Source organism: Solea senegalensis, linkage group LG8 (assembly GCF_019176455.1).
Source record: "Solea senegalensis isolate Sse05_10M linkage group LG8, IFAPA_SoseM_1, whole genome shotgun sequence".
Lineage (NCBI taxonomy): Eukaryota > Metazoa > Chordata > Actinopteri > Pleuronectiformes > Soleidae > Solea > Solea senegalensis.
The window spans coordinates 1,030,300-1,055,794 of NC_058028.1; the positions used below are offsets into that span (position 1 = coordinate 1,030,300).

Sequence of the window (25,495 nt, forward strand, 5' to 3'; positions counted from 1 at the left end):
TTCCTTTCATATGTGGAGTCTAAAACAACGTAATGTCTTTTATGATTCCATTTTATTCAAATGTATTTAATACACAACATTACGTGCCGTACACAGCTCTGAATATTAAAATATGTGATAATGGTTTAAGGTTCATCCTTTATTTCAAACAAGAATAAAAACTACATTAAAAAATAAATAAATTAAGCAGGAAAAAGAAAACCGAAATGAACAAAACAACAATGTAACATAAAAATACTTAATATGAGTACATTTCTAATACACAGTGGCAATTCTATCTGAGCTGTGGAGTATGCTGCAGAAGCTTATCTTGTTCTATCCTATATTAAACTTATATCTTCAAAATAAATACACAGTAGAACACCTGTCCCATTATTATTATTAATAATAATAATAATAATAACAATAATAATCATCATCATAATAATACAGACAATAGTAATAGTAATAATAATCTATTACTGAGGAAAAGGTGAAACCACTACAATAATTTGTGATTATCTTTGTGTTTTTGAGCATTGAAAAGAGAGCAGTCTAAATGTTGTTGTACCTGTATAACAACAATATATGACAATAAATTCCACAGGTGTGTTATTTTCTACATCTGTAGATCTTTTGTTTCAAATCATTTTATATTTTATCAAATCAATATCACCACATACAGTGCAGTGTAATCTATCATTATGTCCAAATTCATTTATTGTATTATTAATAACGAGTTTCACTCTTTGACAGCTTATTTTAATTTAAATAACTAAGTAACTCACTAATTGACTCAAAGGGTTATTTCTCCTCTACTTTGGTCTTGTCATAATGAGTTGGAAAAACCTCGTGACTGCGTCCAAATGTTTTAACTTCTCTCATGTTTGAAAGCAAAGTTAAAAATTAATGTTTTAAGTGTGTTTTCCTCCTGGAAGAGTTCCAACTTCGCTCTGTCGTTTCAGGGAGTGTGTGTGTGAGAGAGGGAGCATCTGAGGAGGAGAGAGAGAGGGAGCTAACGAGCTAACAGGCTAGCAGGCTAACAGGATACCTGTCTGCAGCAGCTGCCCCAGCAGAGCAAAGATGCCGAGCAGCGAGAACTCATTGCCGCAAAAGTGAGGACATGTCAGGGTAAGTGTCTTTGACAGTAACCGTGTCTGAATAAGCTGCTGCCACCAAAAATAACAGCTAAGTGTGTTTTTACAGTGTTAGCATGCTACACTACAGCCCGTGGGAAAATAAGCGGCTAAGTTAGCATGCTATGGTTCTGTCTGTCAACGACCGTTAGCTGTAGCGTTAGCATGAGACAGTGCTAGCACGGATTTGTGTGTTCGTACGAGTGACGCGGCGGTACTTTTAACCGTTTCGTGTGTGGTTAGTTTGGTATAACGTTCACAACTAGTTTTAACCAGTCACGGGTTAGTGAATGGTGTGCTGGTTTATCTAAAAGTGTTTGTACACTGTGGAGGAACAAAGTTGAGCTACGTGTTGTTTCCTGTCTATGTTGTTGCTACTCTGTACTTAATTAGCATCATTAGCTCTGTGGGGCTAGCCGCTGTCATTCACAGGACACAACAGGAGTTTGTTTTGCTAGTGTTGCCTCGTTTAGTTACAGCGATAGTAGTTAGTTGTTAATGGTGAGTTTATGAGGACACGTAGGCAGAAGCACCTGAGTGTGAAGTGTGTGTGTGTGTGTGTGTGCGAGAGAGACGTTCACGGACGAACCGAATCCATTGACCGACTCTTTAACATGAACGATGTGAATCAAGTCGCAGTTGTGAGCCATTTTTTATTTTGTTGTGGGTTTTTTGTATTTTCTTTGCTCTGTTTCACACAGGCCCCCTTTACACCTGGTATTAGAATTCATCTTTACACCTGGTATTAACATGTGTTTCTACATCAAGATCCAATGAAAATTCAGATCAAAGTCATCCCCTTTATACATCACCTCCCTTGTCTTGTGCAAACATTTCCAGCAACAGACTACAGCGTTACGTCCTGTGTGTCGCCATATCAAATACAACAATGTTAGTTGGTGTGTCACTGCTGCTAACTAATGGTAACCACGGCAACTGCTGAATTGGGCAACACATTGCCAGAACTCGAACCCCACCCTGCTGTGGGAGTGTGTAAACTATGTTATGAGCATATAGCAAAGCACAGGACGTCTCTACATGCATCATAAGGACATAGACGTAACTACGAAAACAACTCTGTTAACTCAGACAACTCTTCTGTCCTCATTTGAAGCGAAAACATACTCAAAATTCAACTAGCACTAGAGGTACTGACGTGTTTACTGCATCAGACATGTGACTTTACCCAGTGGTGTAAAACCCTGGATTTAAACATTTATTTAACGTACTGGAACCACGCAGGTCACATCTGCATACTTTTGTCTCTGTCTTTCACGTTTGCTGTGCTTGGAGCCACCAACGTGTAGTTGTTTACATGAGCGGTTGATTAATTCAGAATACATGATTCTGATCCAATTCTTACCCTATCATTCCTCCCAGTGATTATTTCCTGGGTAACATGAGTGCTTAAAAATAAATATAAATATAAAAATCAGCCAGTCTTTTGAACGGCTCTTTGAAATGAACGGCTCCACAAGTTCCGGCTCCCTTCAAAGAGCCATAAATCCCATCTCCAAAAGCAGAAGTTGAATTCTCACTAGTTGTTGATGTCACTTTTGCTCTTAACATGTTACTAAGTTATTATTAGAACTGTCCTGAATCAGTTACATCCAAGGAATCTGCTTTGGTGTTTTGATGCACAACAAACATTGGAAACAAGAAATAAAATGTTTAAAAGGCTCGGGATCTATACAGATTAAAGCAGCATACATTAAAAGTAAATCTCTTACTGTTCAATAATGAGTAATGAAGAAAAATATCATTAAAACTCCATAGACATATAAAATAGCAGTTAGAATATTCACAATATGTACATATGTGAAAATGTCATTTTTGCTCCTCACGGCAGCATTTTATTGGGCTAATTTTTTAAAAATAATATTGATAACAATTCCCAATAAATAAATAAATAAATGTAATCTGTGAAAAGGTGCAAATCAGTTTACTGTTAACAGTATTTCATCTGACCACCAATACATAAATGATATTACATGCTGCTGTTATGATTATAGAACTATAGGAAGGATTATAGGAGGATAATCCATCTTGATGTCCTGTAATCCTATAATGGAATATAGGATTATAGGATAATATCCTCAGATGATATTTCCTTTTATTGTGAATCGGATTCTGTTTGTTTTGTCAAATTCCAGAAACTAACAAACAAACAAATCCCAGCTTTTTGTTTCAATGAAAGAAATGGAGCAGCACATTTAAAGTTTAATGTTAGTTAAAAGTTAAAGTTAGTTCCTCAAGAGAAAAGAAAAAAGAATGAATGAATGAATGTGTGAAGTATGTTTGATGTTTTTATGCAGTTTTTTTTTCCTTTTTCCTGTTCTCTGGCATTCATTATTTATTTTAATTCCCTCTTTAAACCACGTTAGAAGTCTTGTTTGTGTGTATATCATTTGGTTGTTTTGGTTCAGGACAGAATTAAAACAGAACCGTTGCATCTCTTCCTGTTTTGACAGCAGCTGATCGCGGAGCAGCCAGATCCATGTCCAGGATTTGGTCGTGAACACCTTGGGACACAATGTCTCTCCTGCTGTTTTCCTTCCTTCTCATCCTGCTACTTGGGATTGTGTTGTTATGTCTCATTTTCAGGTGAGAGTTTTGTGTGTTGCGTGGTTGTAAGTTTGTTTTAACCTGATCTGAAATTTGTGAAAAATCTAAGATGTGTCCATGTGTCCATTTGTCCCGGTCTTGTCAGGTGGCTCATATGCACTCTGGCTGTGCGCTTCTTCCACACTGCACTGAACGCTGATCTAAAGATCAAATCAGTGGGCTTGTTTTCTGTCCAAGGAGTTAGTATCCAGTTTCACCCACAGCATACTCTGGTAAGAGACACCGTGTTTACATGACATTTATATCCTGAGCTCATGCAGCAAGGATAAGGGCTGTCACTTCTTTATTTGAAATGAGATATTATTTCTAACGAGGGACATAAAGTTCAAACTATAATTCACAATATGCACGGTCACTTTCTGGTTTTCATGAATCCAGCCTGATAATCTCCCATAAACTGTCAGTCAACAATGCAGAGATGTTCTACAGTCAGTGTCTGTAGATGTATTTATTTTAGGCTAACTACTAAAACATAAGGATGGATATTAGTATTTGATTACTATTATTTTTTTTATTTTTTATTTTTTTTTAAGTCCACCAGTTACTATGACTATTCATTATATTTTAAAAGGACACAAAACAAAAGAATTGTTGAAAGTTTTGAGGTTTCTTGAATGCATCTTGAAACGGATCTTCTGCTCTTTCCCGTTACGTTTTACTTAACTGAATAGTGAAAACACTAGCAGCGCGGTCAATACCGTAACAATTATGAATATTGTTAATAAAGTAATGTTAATAAACAAGTAACTGGTCATTATAAATTCATAAATTAATCTGTAACATGTCTGTGCACCTTTCCTCCATATGCTGTGTATGTAAGTTTCATTTTCTATATGAATTATAACTGTTGCTCTCTTAATGACAGGAAATTGACCGAATATGGATTTCAAGTAAACTTCTGAACCAGGATCTGCCGTAAGTTGTGTTGTTTTTGTGACATTAACTGCATATAAATATGGACATAGAGTGAATCCCTAAATCATTTGATTTAAGCATTTTTCTGAGGAGACTAGGAATCTAAGAATCATTAGAGTATCAGCTCTTCTTGAATAGAACGTGATGTCCGTTATGTAAATTATGTTCACATTTTAAGAAAATGGACAATGTGAAAAGACACAGTGTGATTGACAGCTGGTATCATCCAGTCGGAGCCTGATTCTAGAAGTCTGGTTATGCAGTGCTGTTAACTCACAAATCATGACTGTTCAAAATGGGTGTTTGCTCTGATTATGTCAGTTTCTTATGTCTGGTTTATGATTTTTGGATAAAATCCTGCAGCAAATCAAGCTGTAAATCAGGTTTTTAGCATAATTCCTTGTGTGTTTTGTGTTTCTCAGGAGATACTTGGCGTTATGTGTGGGTGAAACCAGAGTCAGGTTTGACCTGCAGGCACCACTGAGCCCTCTGGTGAAGAAGAGCCATGAGAAAAAGCCGGGGAAGATTTCAATCAGCCCCACCAAGTTACGCTTTCTATCACAAGTAAGGAGCTTCGCTGTAGGTCAGCGTGTTGTCCAGCACCTTTATAGGCGGCATGTAAATGTTCTGTCTTTGTGTCCTCAGATGCTGTCCTTCCACATCAGTTCCATCAACGTGATGGTTGTGAACCTGGCTCTGTCGGAGTCTCTATGGCACATGACTATCGCAGGCATCACCCTTTTACTCGACCACCAGGGCAAAAGGTAAATACATCTAAATACATTTTCCTGACTGACTTATTTTAATTTTGAGATATTTATCAGAAAAGGGAACATGGCTTCACAGTTCCTGAATAACATTTTTTGCAGGTTAGCGTGGGACTTCTCTGTGGGGCAGCTGAGCAGTAAAGTTCTCAAAAACAGCCAGATGGTGAGTTCTGTTGTTGCCACTGACATTAGAAGTTTGTGGTCGAAGGTGTGTGACTAACACGTTCTTTGCTGTAGGACATCTGTTTGGCTGAAGTGGCCCTGAGTCTGCTGCTGTCTGGAGACGTGAGTCTGCCTGACATGAAACCAGGTTCTCTGTCCCTGAGTGTGAGGACGCTGATCGCAGAGCTGCACGAAGGCCTCTTCCTCAGCCACGTGCTACTTCCTGCTTCTCCATCAAAGACCGATCACGAAGCAAGTGGTGAGCAAAAGCAGGGCATAATCTGTGATTTGTCTAAGGATTATTGAATTATTATTATTTGTTCCTTTTTGCTCGTAATTGTCACATTACCTGGAGTCAACCATCCACAGCAAAGACAGTGCGCAAGAGAGATGAAGAAGAGAGTGCAGGCAGGGTGGACTGCTTGCAAAATAGTGATCTGTCATCTGTATCCACCAGCAGACTGACTGCCAAATAATGAGCCATTCTCTACATCCACCAATGGACTGACTGCCAAATAATAATCTGTTATCTGTATTCACCAACAGACTGACTGCCAAATAATGAACTGTTATCTGTATCCACCAGCAGACTGACTGCCAAATAATGGGCCATTCTCTATAACCACCTACAGAATGACTGCCAAATAATGGGTTATTCTCTAAAACCACCAACAGACTGACTGCCAGATAACGAGCTATTCTCTATACCCACCTACAGTCTGATTGCCAAATAATGATCTGTTATCTTTATCCACTGATATACTGACCGCCAAATAACGAGCTATTCTCTATATCCATCTACGGACTGACCGCCAAATAACGAGCTATTCTCTATATCCACCTACGGACTGACTGCCAAATAATGACCTATTCTTGACATCCACCAAGACACTAGATTATATTAGGATTATTGGGGAGGGACAGCTCAGGTTGAACGGTGTGGAGCTAAAGTAAGAGTCATAGTGCAAATATCAGCTATCAGATTTCTAATGCTGTTTTCTGTCAGACAATGAAAGAACTGAGTTCATCCAGACTGAGGCTGTGGAACGCTTTCATCAGCTCATTCCCCACGACATCAGTGTGGAATTTGATAACACTAATGTAATCCTGTCCATGCACAGCCAGAAAAGGTGAGTCAGCGTTTTACCACCTGTTTGTCTGTACCGTCTGTCTCCTTCTGTAATGACACATGGTGTTAAACCTTTTATTTGGGTCTGTGCAGACACCTGAACTGGACTCTGAAGTCTCTGAAGGTCTCTTATGGACGTGGCTACGAGCAGCTTCATCTGAAGAACTTCACTCCTGAGCTGAGTTTTCCTCAGAGCAGCCTGGAGCTACGTTTAGAGGGTCAGTGGACATCAGACTTCACAGATTCAGAGAGAGATGGACGCAGGAAAACGATATCATTAACATGTTCTTGTCTGTTTGTTTTTTCCTCTAACTGACAGATGGACTCCTTCTGTCTCAGAGTAGACAAAGAATCCTGTGTGTGAACAGTCTGAAGACGACACTGCAGGTGGTGGAGACGCTCCACACCAACACTGTCTCTGACTCCGGGACTGCTAATGTTTGACTTATGTGTCCTTATTTTTAAATTCAGGTGACATCCATTGACATTGCGGGGTCATTCACAGTCAGCACTTGCATCATCCACTACCGTCACCAGGAGTTCTCTCATTGGCTGAATCTATTTCCATGGGAACAGCTCATCCACAGGAAGGCAGCACATAAAAAGAGGCAAGTTGCAAACGCACAAATCAAAGGTTTAGATTGATTTATTTAGGGCTATAATGATTAATTGATTATTAAATTAATTATCAATTATTTTGGTATTCACTTTGAGCTTCAGCTTCTTAAATGTGAATGTTTTCTGGTTTCTTTGCTTCATAAAACAAAGAAATCATTCAAACTGAATCATTTTGGTTTGAGAACATCATTATTTCCAGCACTGATTGAAATTTTCTGACATTTTATGGACCAAACAAGAGAAATTAGTCAACAGATGAATCAATTAAGAATATAATCGTTAGTTCCAGCTAAAATGACTTTATCAGCAGTTAATCAAGTTTCAAGAATCAAGTTTGTGATCAGGACATCTATCATTCCTGGTACTTTGTCACCACTTTGCTTTAATCTCTCTCTGTAACAAGTAACTAACATTGTAACATCTTTTCTGCTTCCTCATCTTTCTAATCCATTTGTGTGTGTCCTAATCCCTCATTCTGTATTATTTGTTTTTCCATAATCTTGTGTTGTTGGTGGTAGTCCATTAGATTATTTGCCCACCCTCCTCTTCCTCAGGCGCCTCCCTCACCTGGACGCTCCTGTCATGATCACATCCTCTGTGTCCAACGTCAACGTGTCCGTCCAGCTGGGAGACACGACGCCGTTCGCTCTGGGCTTCCTGTCTGCCAATGCAGGTACTGCACGTCGCTCACACACGCACTGAAAAAGAAACTTTTCTATATGAATTTGTTTTTTCTTATTGAGTTTCTTTTCCTCTGTCCTGACCTTTTTTTATTAGGTTTATTGTTAACTTTTTAAGAAGGTTCCTTTGTTTTCCCTGCTCACAGTGTCCTGCTGCTGCGTTTACTAAACACTGATGTGACCGCCGTCATGTTTCTGTGCCGAGGATGATTATATTTGCAGTCAGATGTAGCAAAATAATCGCTTGGTTCACGTCTCCCATTATATTTCTAAAATCTGAATTTGTGTGTTTTAATTCCTTCCATCTGGTGTTTATTTAATTCTTTTTGAGGCAGCATATTGTTCGACCTTATTGACCTTCACTTTCATGAGATAAATGTCTCTGACTCTCCCGGTTCTCTCACTCAGATTGAACACTGCATTTCTTAAATCTCCCATGACATCAAGTTGTGCAACTTTTTTGTTTTAACTTTTTATTTTCAATTTTCCTCACACAGGACTTAATGAGATAGAACAATTATAAAAAGAGTACAGTAACAGTCCGGGTCCAGATCAAAACAACATGTTGTCCTTTCAGACTGTTCAATGCTGTAGAGTTGCACTGTGAGGTCTTATGTATCAAAAAGTGCTTTAATGCTGCTACTTTTCTGTCAATTGTAATGTAAACATTAATATTTTTAAGTAAGGATTCAGAGAGATACAAAGTTTGTACAATTAGTTGCTTTTGTTTTCATAACCAGGCAAAATTGGTTTTGAAACTTTGAACTTTGAAATATAAATGAATCATACTGAATCAAATCAAATTGGGATCTTGTGATTTAGAATATAATCAATTTCACGAAACCTGAAGCAAACCTGAAGCGACATCATTTGACTTCCACTGATGACTTTTATTCTGAATGGATGAACGTCCTTGTCCGGCCATGTCTGTAGAACTGCAGCATCTCCCCGACATCAAGGCTGAAGCAGAGAGTCCAGAGTCCCAGAATATCCACCAGCGTGCGTCGCTGTGCCTGGACAACTTCTGGTGGAGAGTCGGTCAAGGCTCTCACATCCAACAAGCTCCACACCCTCCTGGAAAACATGTGTGGGGAGAAGCTCTCATCTTAGACACTTTCACTCTTCAGGTAAGAAACAAAGAACTATGAGGAACCAGGCTCTTCAAATCTACATTTTTTCTTACTGAAAAGAAATATTCTCTTTTAAGGTGTCATTTTTTTGTTTTGTTCAGGATAAACGTGCACCGTAACCATGTGCGATATTTTGTGCAATTTCACTTCCTCTCCCTGATAAATGTGCAATACATCCCAGTGCAATACTGCAATTCTCTCTCTCTCTCTCTTATTTATATATATATACTGTATATATAAAAAGGTGCTGTATATTTGTATATTTTTATTACTAGTACTTTTACATTGTTTTAATATTTTTATACTCTGTATAGATTTTAATTTGAGCCCTATATTTATACTTAAGTTTCTGTTTCCGTTTCCTAAAACTGACTCGTAGAACTCGCACAAGATGTGCCTGGACTGTCTGTTTAAACACAAATGGCAAATAAAAACCTTGAACCTTGAACCTTGAGAAACACCAAATTAGTAAAAGAAAACGTTTTAACTGACCTCGTTTATCCTCTCTCCCCTGCAGGGCAGTTTCAACCGACCTCGCCTGGAGTTCAGCGGCCACCCTCCCAGTCTGAGTGTGGAGTCGCGTCTGAAGGGGCTTCAGGTGGAGCTTTCAGAGACATGTTCTCTGTGTCTGTCTCGTCTGCTGTCCCTCCTCTGTGTCCCTGGACTGACTGAACCACAGCAGTCACACGTAGCAGCAGTGACTCCCACTGCTGATGACAGTGCACAGAACATCCTGTCGTCACAGCCTCACCTGCTGTTTAAAGTGGACTGTTGTCTGGAGGAGGTTAACGTGTTCACACTCTCTAATCTGGCAGGTGAGACCGTGTTGGACTGATCCTATTTACACTGTTTTCACACACATTTTCCTAATTGACCTTGTGGATGTACAGTTTCAGACTTACAGAAAATGCATCAGTAACAGCTAATGATTATTTACTTACACACATAATTGCCCTCATTGCTTGGGTAAATAATTGTGCTTCTCTAAACCCTGTGGCTTTGACAGCTGATGTCGTGTTTATATTTCATGTTAAGGTGTATGTTTTATCTGCTGCTAATATTGTGTTTTTATTCCTTATTTTACTTCTGAAGGAGTAAAGGAGGAACAAACCTAATTTATTTTACTTAACATTAAAAAGCATTTAAGAAATAAAGCAGGTATTCGCTAAAATGAAAGGTGTGTATTTTAACGTCATGTAATACAGACCATCAACAGTAGATTATATTTAATGAGTGTATTTGTATTGTCACTGAAACTCTTCTTGAGTCCAGAGAAACAGCCTGTGTGCAGCTCTATATCCACATATATCTCCTATTTCCGGATATAGACTCAAGAAAATCACAGATTATTTATAAGACATATCGCTCAGACTTACAGAAATATTGATTTGATTTATTTGATGATTTGTAGGTGCTGTGTCTTTGAGGATGGACACTGTGGGAGTGTTGAGCTCTGCAGAGAGCTCCTCTGTGTCTCTGCAGGGTTTGAGTTTGTCTGTGGTCAAAGTTCTCGCAGACAACATGGAAACATGCTGCCCTGCCTCGCAAACTCCCAACTCTGTGCTCAAACTCACCAACATAGCCTTCTCTTACCACCTCACCACTCACACCTTACAGGTAACCACGTCTCTAACCTCTGTGTTTTGTTTGTTTGTTGAATCATTCAGTAATCGCTGTATCAATATTCCTGTTTTGTGTTTTCATGTTTGGTTCAGGTTCAAAGTGAAGACAAGCTGATCGTCGAATGGACGCCTCCAGACCACATGGTGCTGTATCAGCACATGAGTGAAGCTCAGGCGTGTTGGCAGATGCTCCGTGGAGACGGTGGAGCGGACAGTCCAGTCGGAGCCGTGCAGAGTGAAGGTGTGACGGGTCAGAGTCGCGTTCTGTGTGTGCGCGTCGAACTGGGCTCCACTCGCCTGACGGCCCACGTCAGCGAGCAGAACTTTATTCTCCTGCACACGGAAGGCCTCTCCGTCTCCAAGCATGCTGGTTCCATGCACATACGCTCCCCGTCGCTGGTCTTCAACTTTGACGGCAACGACATCGTCACCTTTAAGAGTCTGGATGTGGAGGCTCACGCTGATCTGGCTGAGATGCAGCTGCACAGAGACGCTTTCCCTTTCCTCACTGCTCCACACAACCACATCTGGATTCTCACCTGTCCCTCCATGTCTGTCGAGTTCCCCTACCAGTACAACTTCTCCAACACCTTTGACAAGGCCATCAGTGTGCAGAAGTGGCTGAAGACACTCCATCGCTCTCCGAGCCACACACCCACAGTCCAGCGCCTCCCTCCAGATGTGGTCTTCAAAATCAGCCAGTTCTCCTTCGTCTTCCTGGACGACGTCTTTGAGATCAAGCTGCGCGACAACTACGAGCTGATGAAGGACGAGAACAAGGAGAGCGCCAAGCGTTTGCTGCTTCTGGACAAGAAGGTGGCAGACCTGCGCAAGCAGCACGGGGAACTCCTGCCCGCCAGGAAGATCGAGGAGCTGTACAGTTCACTGGAGAAGAAGCACATCGAGATCTACATCCAGCGCTCGCGGCGCCTCTACGCCAACACGCCCATGAGGAAGTCTCTGCTCACCTGGACGGTGTCAGACCTGGAGCTCGTCGCTCTGGCCGATGAGTCTCTGCATGGACCTGACAGGGTGAGAGAGCAACTGAGGGACATTGACGAGATCAGTCCCTTCCCCAGAGAAGGACTCCCCCTGGTGGTCCAGTGGTGCCGTGCAGTCAAGTTTAAACTGGCTGCATTTTTGGGTAAGTTTAAGATCTTATAGTAGGGCTCAACCAATTATCGGCCTATTGGGGCTAATATCAGGCGTTTAGCAGATTATCTGAAGCTTATTTTAATGGTCACCGATATTATTAAGTAATTGCAAAGTTCACTTCTGTGGCTTCACTGGCATCTTTTCCATTTCATTTCAATCAGAGCTGACGACAACGTGAAGTCTTTTACTGCTGATTTAGAATCTGTTACCAAATGTCCAGATAAATAACAAGAGAAGAGCGTTTTTATTCAAATTTCATGTTAAAGGTTGAAGAATTGATTAATATTAAAACCGTGTCACTGTCGTTTGTCTGTGTCAGTGAGAATTCGAGACTACCCTCGCTACCTGTTTGAGATCCGGGACTGGGAGCTGTCCGGGCGTCTCATCGGGACGGAGCAGGACGGACAGACGAGAGCTCTGCGGAAGGAGATCGTCCCACTCGGTCAACCGTGGGGAGACGTGACAGTCCTCAGGAATATACCACCACTCAAGTTCTACTATGATTTCAAATGTGAGTTATAGCCGGAACATTTGCTCCAGTTCGCCATCGTCCTGTGTGGATATGAGGTTTGTGTGTGTTTAGTAACTCAACTCCTAGTTTCTAGTTTTGAAATTACACATATTGGAGCTGGAACTTGGAAAGTTCTGGAACATCCATTAGAGTATTTTCAGTTTTATTTAATTCAGTGTATTGTCAGAGTAGGAAAACCAGAGGTGTTAATAGTTTAGTGTTTGTTTTCTGCACATCATTGTTGTTGTTTAATGCTTTTTCCAGCTAACATCTCTCTCTACACCATCGTGTGGGGGCCATGTTGGGACCCCGCCTGGACTCTGATCGGTCAGTCCGTCGACCTCCTGACCAAACCCACCGCTGATCCCTCTCCACTTCTAGCTTGGTGGGACAAGAGTCGTCTTCTGCTGCACGGACACTGGGTGATGGACATCGATCAGGCCAACCTTCATCAACTGGCCACAGAGGTGAAACCCTGACCTTCCTCTTAACCTCCAGTTGATTTTTTTGCAGATTGCTTACGACACCATTTTTGCAGGACCCTTACAACACAACAGAGAACCTGCACTGGGAGTGGAGTAAACTGAACTTTAACTGGAACCCTGGACACTTTGTTTTTAAAGGAGACCTGGACGTTAACGTCAGGACGGCATCAAAGTAAGAGGAGAGAAATGGTTATTGAATCACATTTAATTCTTTTTTAATAGAGAACTGGCCGGTGATAAAATCCCTTTGTTTTCCATACCAGATATGATGATATCTGTTTCCTGCGTCTGCCCAACCTGTGCATGACCCTCGACCTCCAGTGGCTTTGCCATGGCAACCCCCATGACCACCACGCAGTCATGGTCTGCTCTGCAGACAATGTCGCAGACGTGACTTCAGGACAACCTCACGACTCCTACAGAGCCTTTCGCTCGGAGAACCTGAACCTTTCCATCACCATGGACCTGAACCAGCACCCTGGCAGAGGTACGTTCATGAAACTCTTATCAGGCAGAATAATGGCAGGTTTTATATATCAGAAATAATACACGGCTTTTTTGTTCAGTTGTTCCACATTGTGTGAGGACAAAAGTAAAATCAATTTCATAAACCTTTATGCAACTTTTAAAATAACCAACTGCAAAGAAATGTACCCCCTGTAAAACAGCTACACAACACAATGATAATAAATCTTAATTTTTGGAATTTTAACCCTTAAAATTATTATTTTTTTAAATATTATTCCACAGTTTTTGGTGTTTAAAATAATGCAAAATATACAATATTTTTCATATAATATATTTGGCATATTATATGTCGTTTTTTTAATGTTATTTTATTAAAGAAAAACTACACACTCTGCAACTTAAGTGCAAAAATGTCCCATCTCTATAAACTATACATTTTTCACTTTCAGTAAATTCATATTTTAAACCCAATCATTAGAGTCAGTACAGGCTTCTATTGGCCGTTTACAATACAACACTGCACTCTGCAGGATTATTAGGAAAACTGCATCCATGCCAAATTGAATTGGAAAATTTGTCAGTAAAATGTTGAAAGTGAAAAGTATAAATTTAAGGCCTGGACCTCAGAATGGAAGTATAATCACAGGCATTCTGAGTTTATAACATTTAAATGGGTACATGTCTTACTCTAAAGTAGTTGATAATTTTAAATCTGTCTTAAGCTTCAATTTAACCTGAAAAACTACAATTTTATTAGCTAGTTAGATACTGTACGTCTTTGTTAAATGCCCTCTCTGTTCGAGAATAAGAGAGTTGTGTGTTGTATCGCTGCAGAACCTTGTCAGCCCAGAATCCTGCTGTACAGCAGCACTCTGCGCTGGATGCAGAACTTCTGGGCCACGTGGACGAGCGTGTCGCGTCCGATCTGCAGAGGAAAACTCTTCCACAGCCTGAAGCCAGTGCGAAAGAAGCTGAGTCAGCACTACAAACAGATGTCGTACACGGCCGCTTTCCCTCAACTACAGGCAAGTGTCTCTGTAGACTTCCTTCTCCAGTAGAACACTGAACTGGAGCCTATGTGTTTACCATAGAACCTGCATTTATACAGTATCAGGGCTCCAGGCTAACTTTTTGTGTTGTGCATCAAGTGTTGTGTGGTCTACTGTTGTGAGTTTACTGTCCTCTCAGGGCTTCAATGAATAATCAGTTATTCATTTATTACTGAATTTATTGTCAACTAATTTTATAATTGATTAATCAATTTGAGTATTTCTTTAACTAACTCAAACAAGTCTTCAGGTTTTTCAGCTTCTTAAATGTGAATACTTTCCTCAGTTATTAACTGTAGGTTCTTCAACAATGAATCGACTTGTCTTTGTTTGACTTCATTTCATTTCTTAATTGGTTCAACTGTTTTTTTGCTTTTTTTTAATTATTAAACCAGGTTTCCCCAATTTTTTAGCTTATTAAATGTGAAGGTTTTCCGTTTTCTTTGCCCCATAAAACAAAGAAATCATTAAAACTGAATCATTTTGGTTTGCGGACAAAAAACATTTCCAGATTCTAGATCTTTTTTCAACATTTTCTGACATTTTACAGACCAAAATAATCAACAGGTTACTCGATTACAAAAATAAAAGTTAGGCGCTGCCCTAGTTTTCCACTGATTTTGAAACCTTTGTATTTATTGCGTGTCTTTCAGGTGCATTATTGGGCCTCCTTTGCTCAGCAGAGAGGAATCCAGGTGGAATGCAACAAAGGCAATGTGTTCACTCGAGGGGCACAGAGACTTATTCCTCAAGGTGAAGCACGAGACAATTCAGCAAAAGCAACATATCAGCATTTACAGAAGTCACAGATTAGACTGAAACAGAGATTGGAAGTGATTTGTGTGTGTGTGTTCTTGTGTTCTCAGCTGGCACTGTGATGAGGAGGTTGATCTCTGAATGGAATGTGACTCAGATGATCAGCGAGCTCTCACGGGTGACCGTCCACCTCATGGCCTCCACCTGGGATGAGACGGCCGACCACCAGATCAACGCTCAGGTGAAGAAGACTCACCTGCTCAGCCTGTCGTCTCTGAGCTACCAGCGTCAGAGCAACCGCACGGAGGAGGTAAAAGAACAAAGATAAACCCGCTCTCTTGTCTGTGTGCATTTATTAATTATAAAGATTTTCCTGACAGGAGGTGAATCTGAAGGACGAGTGTAACGCCTCGTACACTCACAAACTGCGGCTGGTGGACCTGCGGGCTTCGTGGACCACCACCAACAGGAACATAGCCTTTGGGCTGTACGACGGTTACAAAAAGGCCTCGGTGCTGAAGAGAAATCTGTCCACTGAAGCTCTGAAGGGTCTGAAGATCGACACGCAGCTGCAGACCAAGAAGATCAAACGCTCTCCCTCCAACTACTCTCCCACCACGGCTCCCACCACACCTGTGACGCCCACTGTTAATCGAGCAGAAAAGAGTCACAGTGAAGGTGAGGAAGAAGCTTTTTTGACTGAGGCAACAGCCGAGTCGTTACCTAAACCTTTTATTTTTTTATTCTATAGGAACATCGATGCTCCAGAAACTCATCGAGGAAACAGACAAGTTTGTGGTGTTTTCAGAGGAAGACTATGGTGTCAGTGATCAGCTGTGTGGCATCGCAGCCTGTCAGACTGACGACGTCTACAACCGCAACTGGTTTATCGAGTTAGTCAACTGTCAGGTCGGTATTCTTTTTATGTGTTAATTTTATTGGTTTATTTGCTCGGAACACAACATGTTCACCACATGTCCTCACTCATCCCATGGTGATCCAGTATTATGCAGCAGAGCAGGAAGTGACGCTGTTCACCTCCTATAGATGTTTATATACTAGACAACACATAAATCAGACAATATGTCAGACAACTCGTCTCTTATTTGGTTGTTTTCATCATAAAAGTGAAGATGGTGGATAGATATTGTGTCAAAACAGTGGGAGGCTAACAGGAGAACATTTCACCAGATCCCCACAGATCCAGAGAGATGGTGGAGGTGAATCACTGCTATGAGACATGCTCTCAGTGAGCAGAAGAAGATGGAAAGACAAGCAACAGATTTAAATCACTGACATTTGAGATGAAGCAGAGCTTGCTGTCTTAGAGCAATCAACACTGCCTTCAATGACAACAACGCTATCTTTAGCCGGTAGATTCCAGAGTTGAATGTTTGTCACAAAGCCATTTGTTTCCTCTTGTAAACATGTAGCTTACATCAAGAACCACTTTACCTCCATAATCTCTAAGCAAGTTACAAAAAAGTCAAAGTACAAGTACACAAACTTTCTAGTCCATACTAAGAAGTTATATCACTTCTTTAAAAATTAAATTTTTATACACTGGCAATCATGTGACCTTTTAATTTAATTTTATTTATTTAATCCTCGATCTTGACCCTTTATTTAAACCTTTTTTTTCCCCCCCGTGTTGTTAAATTTGTTTAACAAGTTTGTTTCTTGTCTTATTATTATTATTATTATATTATTAGTATTATTATTGTTATTATCATCACATGTTCTGCTACTGTGAAATTCACATTTATGACACAGTCTCAAGATTAGGTGAAACCTATTTTGATCAAAAAGTCTTTTTTTCTCCTTGATAATAAAATGTTTCCCTCCTGTTGTGGTGTTGTCTGACTCAGATGATGCTGCGCGGCACAGAGACGGCAGGTTGTGTGTTGGTGTCCGCAGCGAAGGCTCAGCTGCTGCAGTGTGAGCACCACCCCGCCTGGTACAACGACACCCTGAAGCAGAAGACCACCTGGACCTGTCTGCTGGACGGCATGCAGTACTTTGCCACCATGGAGCCCAACCCGTCTGAGCAGGAGGACAGACAGCTGTGGCTGGAGGTTTGTTCACTTCCTCACCTGGTGTCAGTGTGACTTTACTCACCTGGGGTAACAGTTAATTATTTGGCAGTCAGTCTGATGCTGGATTTAAAGAACAACTTTGTCTGTTGGTGGATGTATGGAATAGCTCACTATTTGGCAGTCAGTCTCTTCATGGATGCATAGAAAAGCTCACCGTTCCACGTTCATTCTGTTGGATGTGGATGTGTGAACCAGTCTTTGGGGGATATAGATAACAGCTCATTATTTTTTTACAGTCAGGCTCTTGGTGGATGTATGGAACAGTTCATTATTCGGCAGTCAGTCCATTGATTGATCTATAAAATAGCTCATTATTTGGCAGGTAGTCAGTTGGTGTTTGTTGGCAGTCAGTCAGTGTCCTCGCGGATGTATAGAGTATCCCACCATCTGGTGTTCAGTCTGTTGGTGGATATAGAGAACAGCTCATTATTTGGCAATCACTCTTGGTGGATGTATAGAATAGCTCTTTATTTGGCAGTCTCTTGGTGGATGTGTAGAATAGCTCATTATTTGGCAATCAGTCTCTTGGTGGATGTATAGAATAGCTCATTATTTGGCAATCAGTCTGTTGGTGGATGTATAGAATAGCTCATTATTTGGCAATCAGTCTCTTGGTGGATGTATAGAATAGCTCATTATTTGGCAATCAGTCTCTTGGTGGATGTATAGAATAGCTCATTATTTGGCAATCAGTCTCTTGGTGGATATATAGAATAGCTCATTATTTGGCAGTCAGTCTCTTGGTAGATGAAAATAATAGCTCATTATTTGGCAGTCAGTCTCATGGTCAGTCTCTTGGTATGTAATAGCTCATTATTTGGCAGTCAGTCTCTTGGTAGATGAAAATAATAGCTCATTATTTGGCAGTCAGTCTCATGGTGGATGTCCACTTTCGCTACTTTTACTCGTCACAGAAAATCACAATTATTATATATATCATTGAGTAAAGATACAATAACAATCAATTTCAAATGAAGAATAGTTTGTTAACATCTGCTTGATGATAGTAAGTCACTTGTCATTTTTCTGTCATTGCTGTTACTTCTTTAAATTTGCTCCTAATTGTATATTATTTTATCTTTAGGTGAAAAACATTGAGGAACACCGTCAGCGTAACCTGGACTCAGTGCTGGAGCTGATGGAGAGCGGCCAGGCTGTGGGAGGGATGGTTAGCACCACCACAGGTGTGGTTCACTGATAAATGTTGATAAATACATGAAGTATCATCAAAATGTATATATTTCAGCACTAATCTGCGCTTTGATTCATTTTTCCTCCCTTCACCGCAGACTGGAACCAGCCAGCTCAAGTGAACGAGACTCAGCAGGTCCAGCGAATCATCTCCCGCTGTAGCTGCAAGATGCACTACATCAGTTACAGTCACGACATTAACCCGGAGCTGGCCACACAGATCAAACCACCAGAGCTGAGGAATAACCACGAGAAAGAAGACCTGCTGAAGAAGCAGGCTGGTATGACTCATTATAGCATTTAAGGGCACTTTTTATGAAAAACTGGCTTCCCTACAGACGATACTGTATGTCTGAAATCTGCTCTAAGTCGAGAAAGAGTGTCTGTTATTTATCAAAGGAAAAACTTTAATGGGAATGCAATTTTACACAGGGGATTAGGATTTTAATCTCCACTTGGTTGCTACTCATGAACATTCTTGTGTTCTTTTTCCTCTGCAGGGGCTGTGGACACTTTCACCCTCATTCACTATGACCTGGAGATTTCCACAAACCCTGTTCAGTACGAGATGATCCTGGACATCGTCAACAACCTTCTGTTACACGTGGAGCCCAGACGCAAAGTAGGCCAGAGCTCATTTTACACAAGATCTCCACGTCCTGAGTCAGGCTCCGTCTTTGCTTATTGTGTGTATGTTTTTTTTGTGGCGTCCAGGAGCACAGTGAGAAAAAACAGCGAGTGCGTTTCCAGCTGGAGATTTCCAGTAACCCAGAGGAGCAGCGCAGCAGCATTCTGCATCTGCAGGAGGCAGTGAGGCAGCACCTCGCTCAGATTAGACGCCTCGAGAAGCAGATTTACTCCAACATCAGGGTGAGCCACACAGAACACTGAATATTTAACCCCCTAAGTCACTGCTTTCATTTGAATCGCCACTGAACTGACATCATGTCTTCCTCGGACCACAAACCACATCCTTAGAACATTTCATCCAAATGAGTTAATGTTTTGAGTAACTGTGTTAAAATCACAACCTCCTTAGCAGAGACAACAATCAGTGAAATGAACTTGTCTTTGTCTTCAGGCACAGCCTGAGGAACTGAGCGGTGATGAACTGGTGGAGATCAACACACAACTACAGAACCAGCTGAACCAGGAGAAGAATGACATGCAGATGAAGAGTGAAGAGCTCAACATCCTCATCAGGTCTCACTTAGACACACACACACAGCTCTCATACACAGCCAGATATTAACATAAACATATGTTGTTGTTGTTCTTCTTCAGGTGTTTCAAAGACTTCCAGCTGCAGCGAGCAAACAAGCTGGAGCTGCGTAAACCTCCGGAGGACGTGAGTGTGGTGAGGAGGACAGAGATCTACTTTGCTCAGGCTCGCTGGTGTTTGACTGAAGAGGATGGACAGCTGGGCATCGCTGAGCTGGAGCTGCAGAGGTTCATGTACAGCAAAGTGAGTGCACACACGTGAGGCTGCGGCGTCACGCTGGAAGTTAGGGATCAACGGTTTGGCTCAGAATCTTTCTGGCATCATGTATGTTTGCCATTTGTTTCAAACTTCTTCAGCCAAGTAAAGGTTCTGTTCTGAGGTGAAACACAAGCCTGAACCAGGACTTTACTGATCCAAACCTTGCTGTACCATGATGATGGAAACACAGCACAATTGTACCTGGGTCTCAGTTGGTTTCTCTGTCCAGATAAGAGACTAAAGTTTGCCACAGGTCGTCTTTCAGAATGAATCTGTTTCTCTCGGCTTTTCAGGCGTTTTCTATTTCAAGAACAGTTTGAGGGAAAACGCACGACTTCAGCCACGGTGACGTTATTGTTGAGTGGATGTTTTAAATGACTCTGTGCACTCTGTGAACTCTGTCTCTGCAGCTGAACAAGTCTGACGACACGGCTGAGCATCTGTTAGAGCTCGGCTGGTTCTCCATGAACAACCTGCTGCCCAACGCTGCCTACAAGGTAAACACTGACCCCCTCACGTCATTCACATGTGGTGACTTAGCTTTCATTAAAGCAAACAACACACCTTTGCTTTTGTTTTATCCCAAACTTTAAACACACACATCCATGATTTTTTGACAAATGTGTGTTATATTAAACCACCGACCCTCTGCCAGTAGATACATAATAAAAACTAACAGAAAATATAAAAAACTGAATATCATTATGTAGATTTAATGGCAGAGTGTGTGTGTGCGTGTGTGTGTGCGTGAATTACTCATATTTATGACTCTGGTTTCCTCTGCAGCGTGTGAGGGTATGTAAACACTGTTGATGCAATAAAACACAGCTGTGTGTGTGTGTGTGTTTTGACCTCATCTTGTTCGTCCTGATGATCAGAGTTTCATGTTCACTGTTGCATGAAGACTCAACGATTCAATGATGTACATGAAAAATGAGGATTTACGAGAAAATCCACTCACAACTTCACTGTATTTCACTTCCCTTCTGTTCATACGTCACTCATGTTTGTGGATTTTTACGTTGACTGTTGAGCGAGCGCTCTTCTACTAGAGCAGCTGTTCCCAAACCCCACTGACATTTAACATTTAAATCCTTTTATATTTTTCATCAACATAAAGACTGGTGGATCCTACGGAAGAGGATTAGGACCACATTTTTTTGGGAAACATAATTTAACGATTAGTCAAAGTTCTAACTTTTTTCTTTTAAAATTTCAAGATTAAGGTCAGAATTCAAAGATTCCAATTAAAATTTCTGAGAAAAAAACAACTAAATTCTGACTTTAATCTTGAAATTTTAAGAAAAAAACATCAGACAGAATTCAGAGGGGAAAAGGTCTTAATTCTGACTTAAATCTCAGTAATGTTTTGGAGAAATAAGCCAGAATTCTGACTTTTATATTTATTTTCTTTACTTGATTTCACCTGTGTCTCTAATCCTCTTCAGTGGAGATGCCGTATTTCTATACACATCATTTATTTCACAGAGAAAAAAATAACATTTTAATTTAAAATCAGGGAACAAAATTACATGAATTACTTTTTCATAAATTGTCCATGAATGTAGCAATTCGGAAAAAATTACTTTTCTAAAATTGATCATAATTTAGTTTTGATTATGTGAAACTTAATTACACAAAAATATGAATCTATTAATTTTCAATGATCCACCTGCAGTACCTTCAGGAGCCACTAGGGTGTCCCAGTTCAGACTTTGGGAATCACTGGTCTTGAGCTGTGATGTTTCTGAAGTTTAAATAAAGTTTTGTGTTTTTTTACAGGTCGTTCTCCGTCCTCAGAGAATATGTCAGTCTGGACGTCAGTTTGCTCTGAGAATCTTCAGTAAAGTGCGCCCCCCAGTGGGTGGAATCTCTGTGAAGGAACACTTTGAGGTGAGGAATTTGACACTTTAATGTGATTTTTAGATGATTTATATAACAAAAGAGCTCTGTTTGTTTGTTTGTTTGTTTGTTTGTTTGAATCCTCAGGTGAACGTGGTTCCTCTCACCATCCAGCTCATGTATCAGTTCTTCAAAAGGATGATGGGATTTTTCTTCCCTGGAAGAAACGTTGAGGAGGAGGAGGTCACTGATGAAGAGGACAAGTTCAGATTAGTCACCACTGGTGAGTTAATGAGAGTCAGTGTGTTTGTATGATGGTGATAAATAACTAACTAACTCTATTAGTCTGACTCAATCTATGTCTCACACTCTTAGATAGTGTTGATATTGTTTCACATTTTGTTTACACACTCTGCACAAGTTCCCCCTCCTGACCTTTGACCCAGAAATGATAGAAGAATAAAACATAAGAGGAAAACAGAAGCAGACCAGAGGAGACCGTACCGTTCATACTGCCGTGTCACTTTCAAATAGAAGTGTATATATAAGTGAGAGTGTGTGTGTGTGTGTTAAATTATACAGTATTGTGTCCTCTCTCTCATCACTGTGACCTGGGTTAATGAGAGACTCAGAGGGAGTGTGAGGTGTCAGGTGCAGAGTCACCCTGAGGCCACAGTGATGATGCTGAAGTTAATGCTGCTGCTGCCACTGCTGCGATCTGTGTCGTAGGTATTCCTGTCAAGCCTCGGCAGTCGTCAGAGGACACCATCGGCGCCATGGGCCCCAGCAAAGGTGTCACCCAGGGACTGAACCGCACCACCGGGGTCAGGAGGTCGTTCAGGAAACCTCCGGAGGTAGTTTACACATAACTCTATTGTTTTAGTAGCAAAATGCACTTTAATAGTTCCTCCAGCAAAGTCTCTGGGTCGCCCACAGTGTCATTACACTCCTGCGTTAAAGGTTTAAAAGGTTAATGAAGGTTTTAAAATAATCTTAAATCTGGATCCAGGTTAGAGATGCTTGACATGATAGAGTAGGGCTGAAACTAGAGTGTGGCTCGGCCCGCATTTTTCTGCCCCGAGAGAATTCAACTATGATTATTTATCACGTATTTTTACTCATATGTCCAAGTCATTTAAAAACACCATTTCAATTCAACATATTTTAAGTTTAGTTTAGACCCAGGGATCCATGCTCTGGATCAAACAATTAATGAATTAATAGGTTATTAATCACTTACTAAATTAATGTCCAACTATTTTAATAATCTCTGAATCAGTTTGAGAGTTTACAGAGTTACAATTATCATTTTTTTGTAGATAAACCCACTGTTCACTTGTCTTATCACACATTAGTTTCTTGTCATAAGTAAATCACTAGTAAATAATAACATTTAAATGATGTCCTAGCTATTGTAGATTAGGGCTTTTATTTTGTATTCTTTCTTCAAAATAAAACCATGTCATTCTGTTCCCGCCAGCATCCTGTTGATGACATTGATAAGATGAAGGAAAGAGCAGCGATGAACAACTCCTTCATCTACATCAAGATCCCTCAGGTGCCGCTGTGCGTCAGCTATAAGGTCAGTTAATTAACACTTAATAAACACTTAATTAACTCTACACCGAGCCGTGTTTGAGTGGGGACCGCTTTCACTGCTGCACCACCCATGCCAAGTGCGTAGCTGAAGAAGTAAGTGTGGTAGTTATTGCTGCAGTGATTACTCTGATATAATTTAAGCTTAAATTAACTTTGTGTCTGAATACAAATGAGAGTGTTTTTCTTTCAGGGAGAAAAGAGCAGTGTGGACTGGAAAGACCTGAACCTGGTGCTGCCGTGTCTGGAGTATCATAACAACACGTGGACTTGGCTGGACTTTGCCATGGCGGTGAAAAGAGACAGCAGGAAAGCACTGGTAGCACAGGTACACACTCTTTTAAACTTCTAAAAACAAGCTCTGAGGTCATTTACTGTATTTACTGAGGACATCACTGACTTTTGTCTTTCTTCTGCTCGCCGCCGCTCAGATGATTAAAGAGAAGCTGCGTCTGAAGCCGGCCGCAGGCTCCGACGTCCGGGGGAAAGTGTCCGAGGGGAAGTCGGACAACGGTCTGCAGCAGCAGGAGGAAGACGAGAAAGCTCGACTCCTCATCGGCCTGAGCAGCTCAGACAAGAGCTCCAGCAAGAAAAGTATCTTCAGTCGACGCAAGTGAAACGACAAAACTCTCACTGCACACCGTTACTGAAGTTTCACCTTAGAACAACAAACCTTTACGAAAGGGAATTTTAAATGATCTCATAACGTGAAAAGTTTCACGTTAAAACAAGATGTTTTTCACCTTATAATGAGACATTAACACATTAATGACATACACAGTTGTCATGTTATAACGAACAAAATCATCTCATAAATCTCATAGTTTTTGTATTTCTATATTATTATTATTATTATTACTACGAATCTTTATTAAAGGAAACTGTAAATGATCAAAACATGAAAGGTTTCATATAAAAACTAAATGTTTTTCACCCTTTAACAAGATATTAACACTTTCATTTGACAAACAGACTTGTGGTAATGTAAATCATTTTTTTGACTCCATAAGGAAATGTTTTTCACGTTTCGTGAGATGCAACTACAAATTATCTCATGTTATGTGATAAATGTCATAATAACGTGAAATATTTCATATTCAGATATACAAATATATTACATTCGAAAAAGAAACAAAATTATTGTAAAATAACGTGAAATATTTCCCATTATAATGAGCTCAGTTGTTTTTCTGCTGAGATTCTGATTAAAGCTAAGTAAGATAAAAACTAGTAATTAAAACTGTCTAAATATTGTTATTGTTTGTTTACCTGGCTTGAAAAAAACACACGTCTTTACCGTAATACACCACATAGACGTGTAATCATGGTGATGCAGATCATGTGACCGTGCTTTTGTGAAGTCCAGATGTTGAGACCACAGTCTTTTTTAAAAAGAATCTCAGCAGTGATAAGAAACAGTTTCTGTTTAAATTGTTCACAAATATCTTGTTATAAGGTAAAAAAAATCTTTTTATTACATGAAAATTTTCATGTAATTAAAGTGATACTGAGTTATTTTTCTTTTTTCAGTAAATACTGTTCTACGCAAGAGGATTAGAGCCACATGTGAAAAAAACAAAACTGCATGAATTCTGAGATTAAAGTCAGAATTCCGATTTTCTGACTTCAATGGTAAATTTCTGATTTTGTGACTGTAATCTCAGAATTCTATTTACTTTCTCACTTTAATCTCAGAATTATGACTTTAATCTCAAAATTCCAATTTTGTGACTTTAATCTCGGAATTCCGACTTTTTCACTTTAATCTGAGAACACCGACTTTCTGACTTTAATTTCAGGCTTCCGACTTTAATCTCAGAAGTCCAAATTTCTGACTTTAATCTCAGAATTTTGATTTAAATCTCAAATTTCTGACTGTGATTTTAATCTCAGAATTCTACTTACTTTCTGACTTTAATCTCAGAATTCATGCTGTTTATTATTTTTTTCCACATGTGGCCCTAACCCTTTTCCGTACTTTACCGTACAGAAAATCACTGAACTGAAAGTGGAAAGAGAGAAAGTGAAGATTATAAATCGTTGAACCTGCTGAATTTAAACAAACATCACGGAGGTTTTTTATTTTTATTTTTGTCTCCTGGT

At 40.2% G+C, this 25,495-nt stretch overlaps 1 protein-coding gene across 5 annotated transcripts; it reads left to right on the forward strand.

Annotated features, from left to right (window-relative positions):
* Positions 1-875: 875 nt before the first annotated feature.
* On the forward strand, positions 876-25,082 carry LOC122773425 (protein KIAA0100-like). Of its 5 annotated transcripts, none has more exons than XM_044032111.1 (41): positions 876-1,110; positions 3,587-3,719; positions 3,826-3,952; positions 4,606-4,655; positions 5,078-5,219; positions 5,301-5,419; positions 5,525-5,585; positions 5,660-5,843; positions 6,591-6,714; positions 6,807-6,931; positions 7,033-7,100; positions 7,185-7,321; positions 7,850-8,004; positions 8,945-9,138; positions 9,659-9,956; positions 10,553-10,758; positions 10,857-11,907; positions 12,238-12,429; positions 12,694-12,896; positions 12,968-13,086; positions 13,178-13,401; positions 14,217-14,407; positions 15,085-15,184; positions 15,298-15,497; positions 15,568-15,865; positions 15,939-16,096; positions 17,056-17,262; positions 18,368-18,467; positions 18,573-18,755; positions 18,975-19,096; positions 19,189-19,344; positions 19,556-19,677; positions 19,759-19,939; positions 20,365-20,451; positions 20,741-20,749; positions 21,737-21,847; positions 21,944-22,079; positions 22,526-22,650; positions 23,277-23,378; positions 23,586-23,720; positions 23,824-25,082. In XM_044032111.1, the coding sequence occupies exons 2-41, from the start codon at positions 3,649-3,651 to the stop codon at positions 24,007-24,009; spliced, it is 6,759 nt and encodes a 2,252-aa protein (XP_043888046.1). In that variant the 5' UTR covers positions 876-1,110; positions 3,587-3,648; the 3' UTR covers positions 24,010-25,082. The 5 variants fall into 5 exon arrangements, with proteins under 5 accessions (XP_043888046.1, XP_043888050.1, XP_043888047.1 ...); XM_044032115.1 differs by having other exon boundaries at positions 7,886-8,004; XM_044032112.1 differs by having other exon boundaries at positions 3,590-3,719.
* The last annotated feature ends 413 nt before the right edge of the window (positions 25,083-25,495 follow it).

Coding starts and splice junctions, on each gene's coding strand:
- LOC122773425 (XM_044032111.1), top strand. CDS start 3,649: ATGTCTCTCCTGCTGTTTTCCTTCCTTCTCATCCTGCTACTTGGGATT. Junction 11,908..12,237: donor TAAACTGGCTGCATTTTTGG/GTAAGTTTAAGA, acceptor TGTCTGTGTCAG/TGAGAATTCGAGACTACCCT. Junction 14,408..15,084: donor CCGCTTTCCCTCAACTACAG/GCAAGTGTCTCT, acceptor CGTGTCTTTCAG/GTGCATTATTGGGCCTCCTT.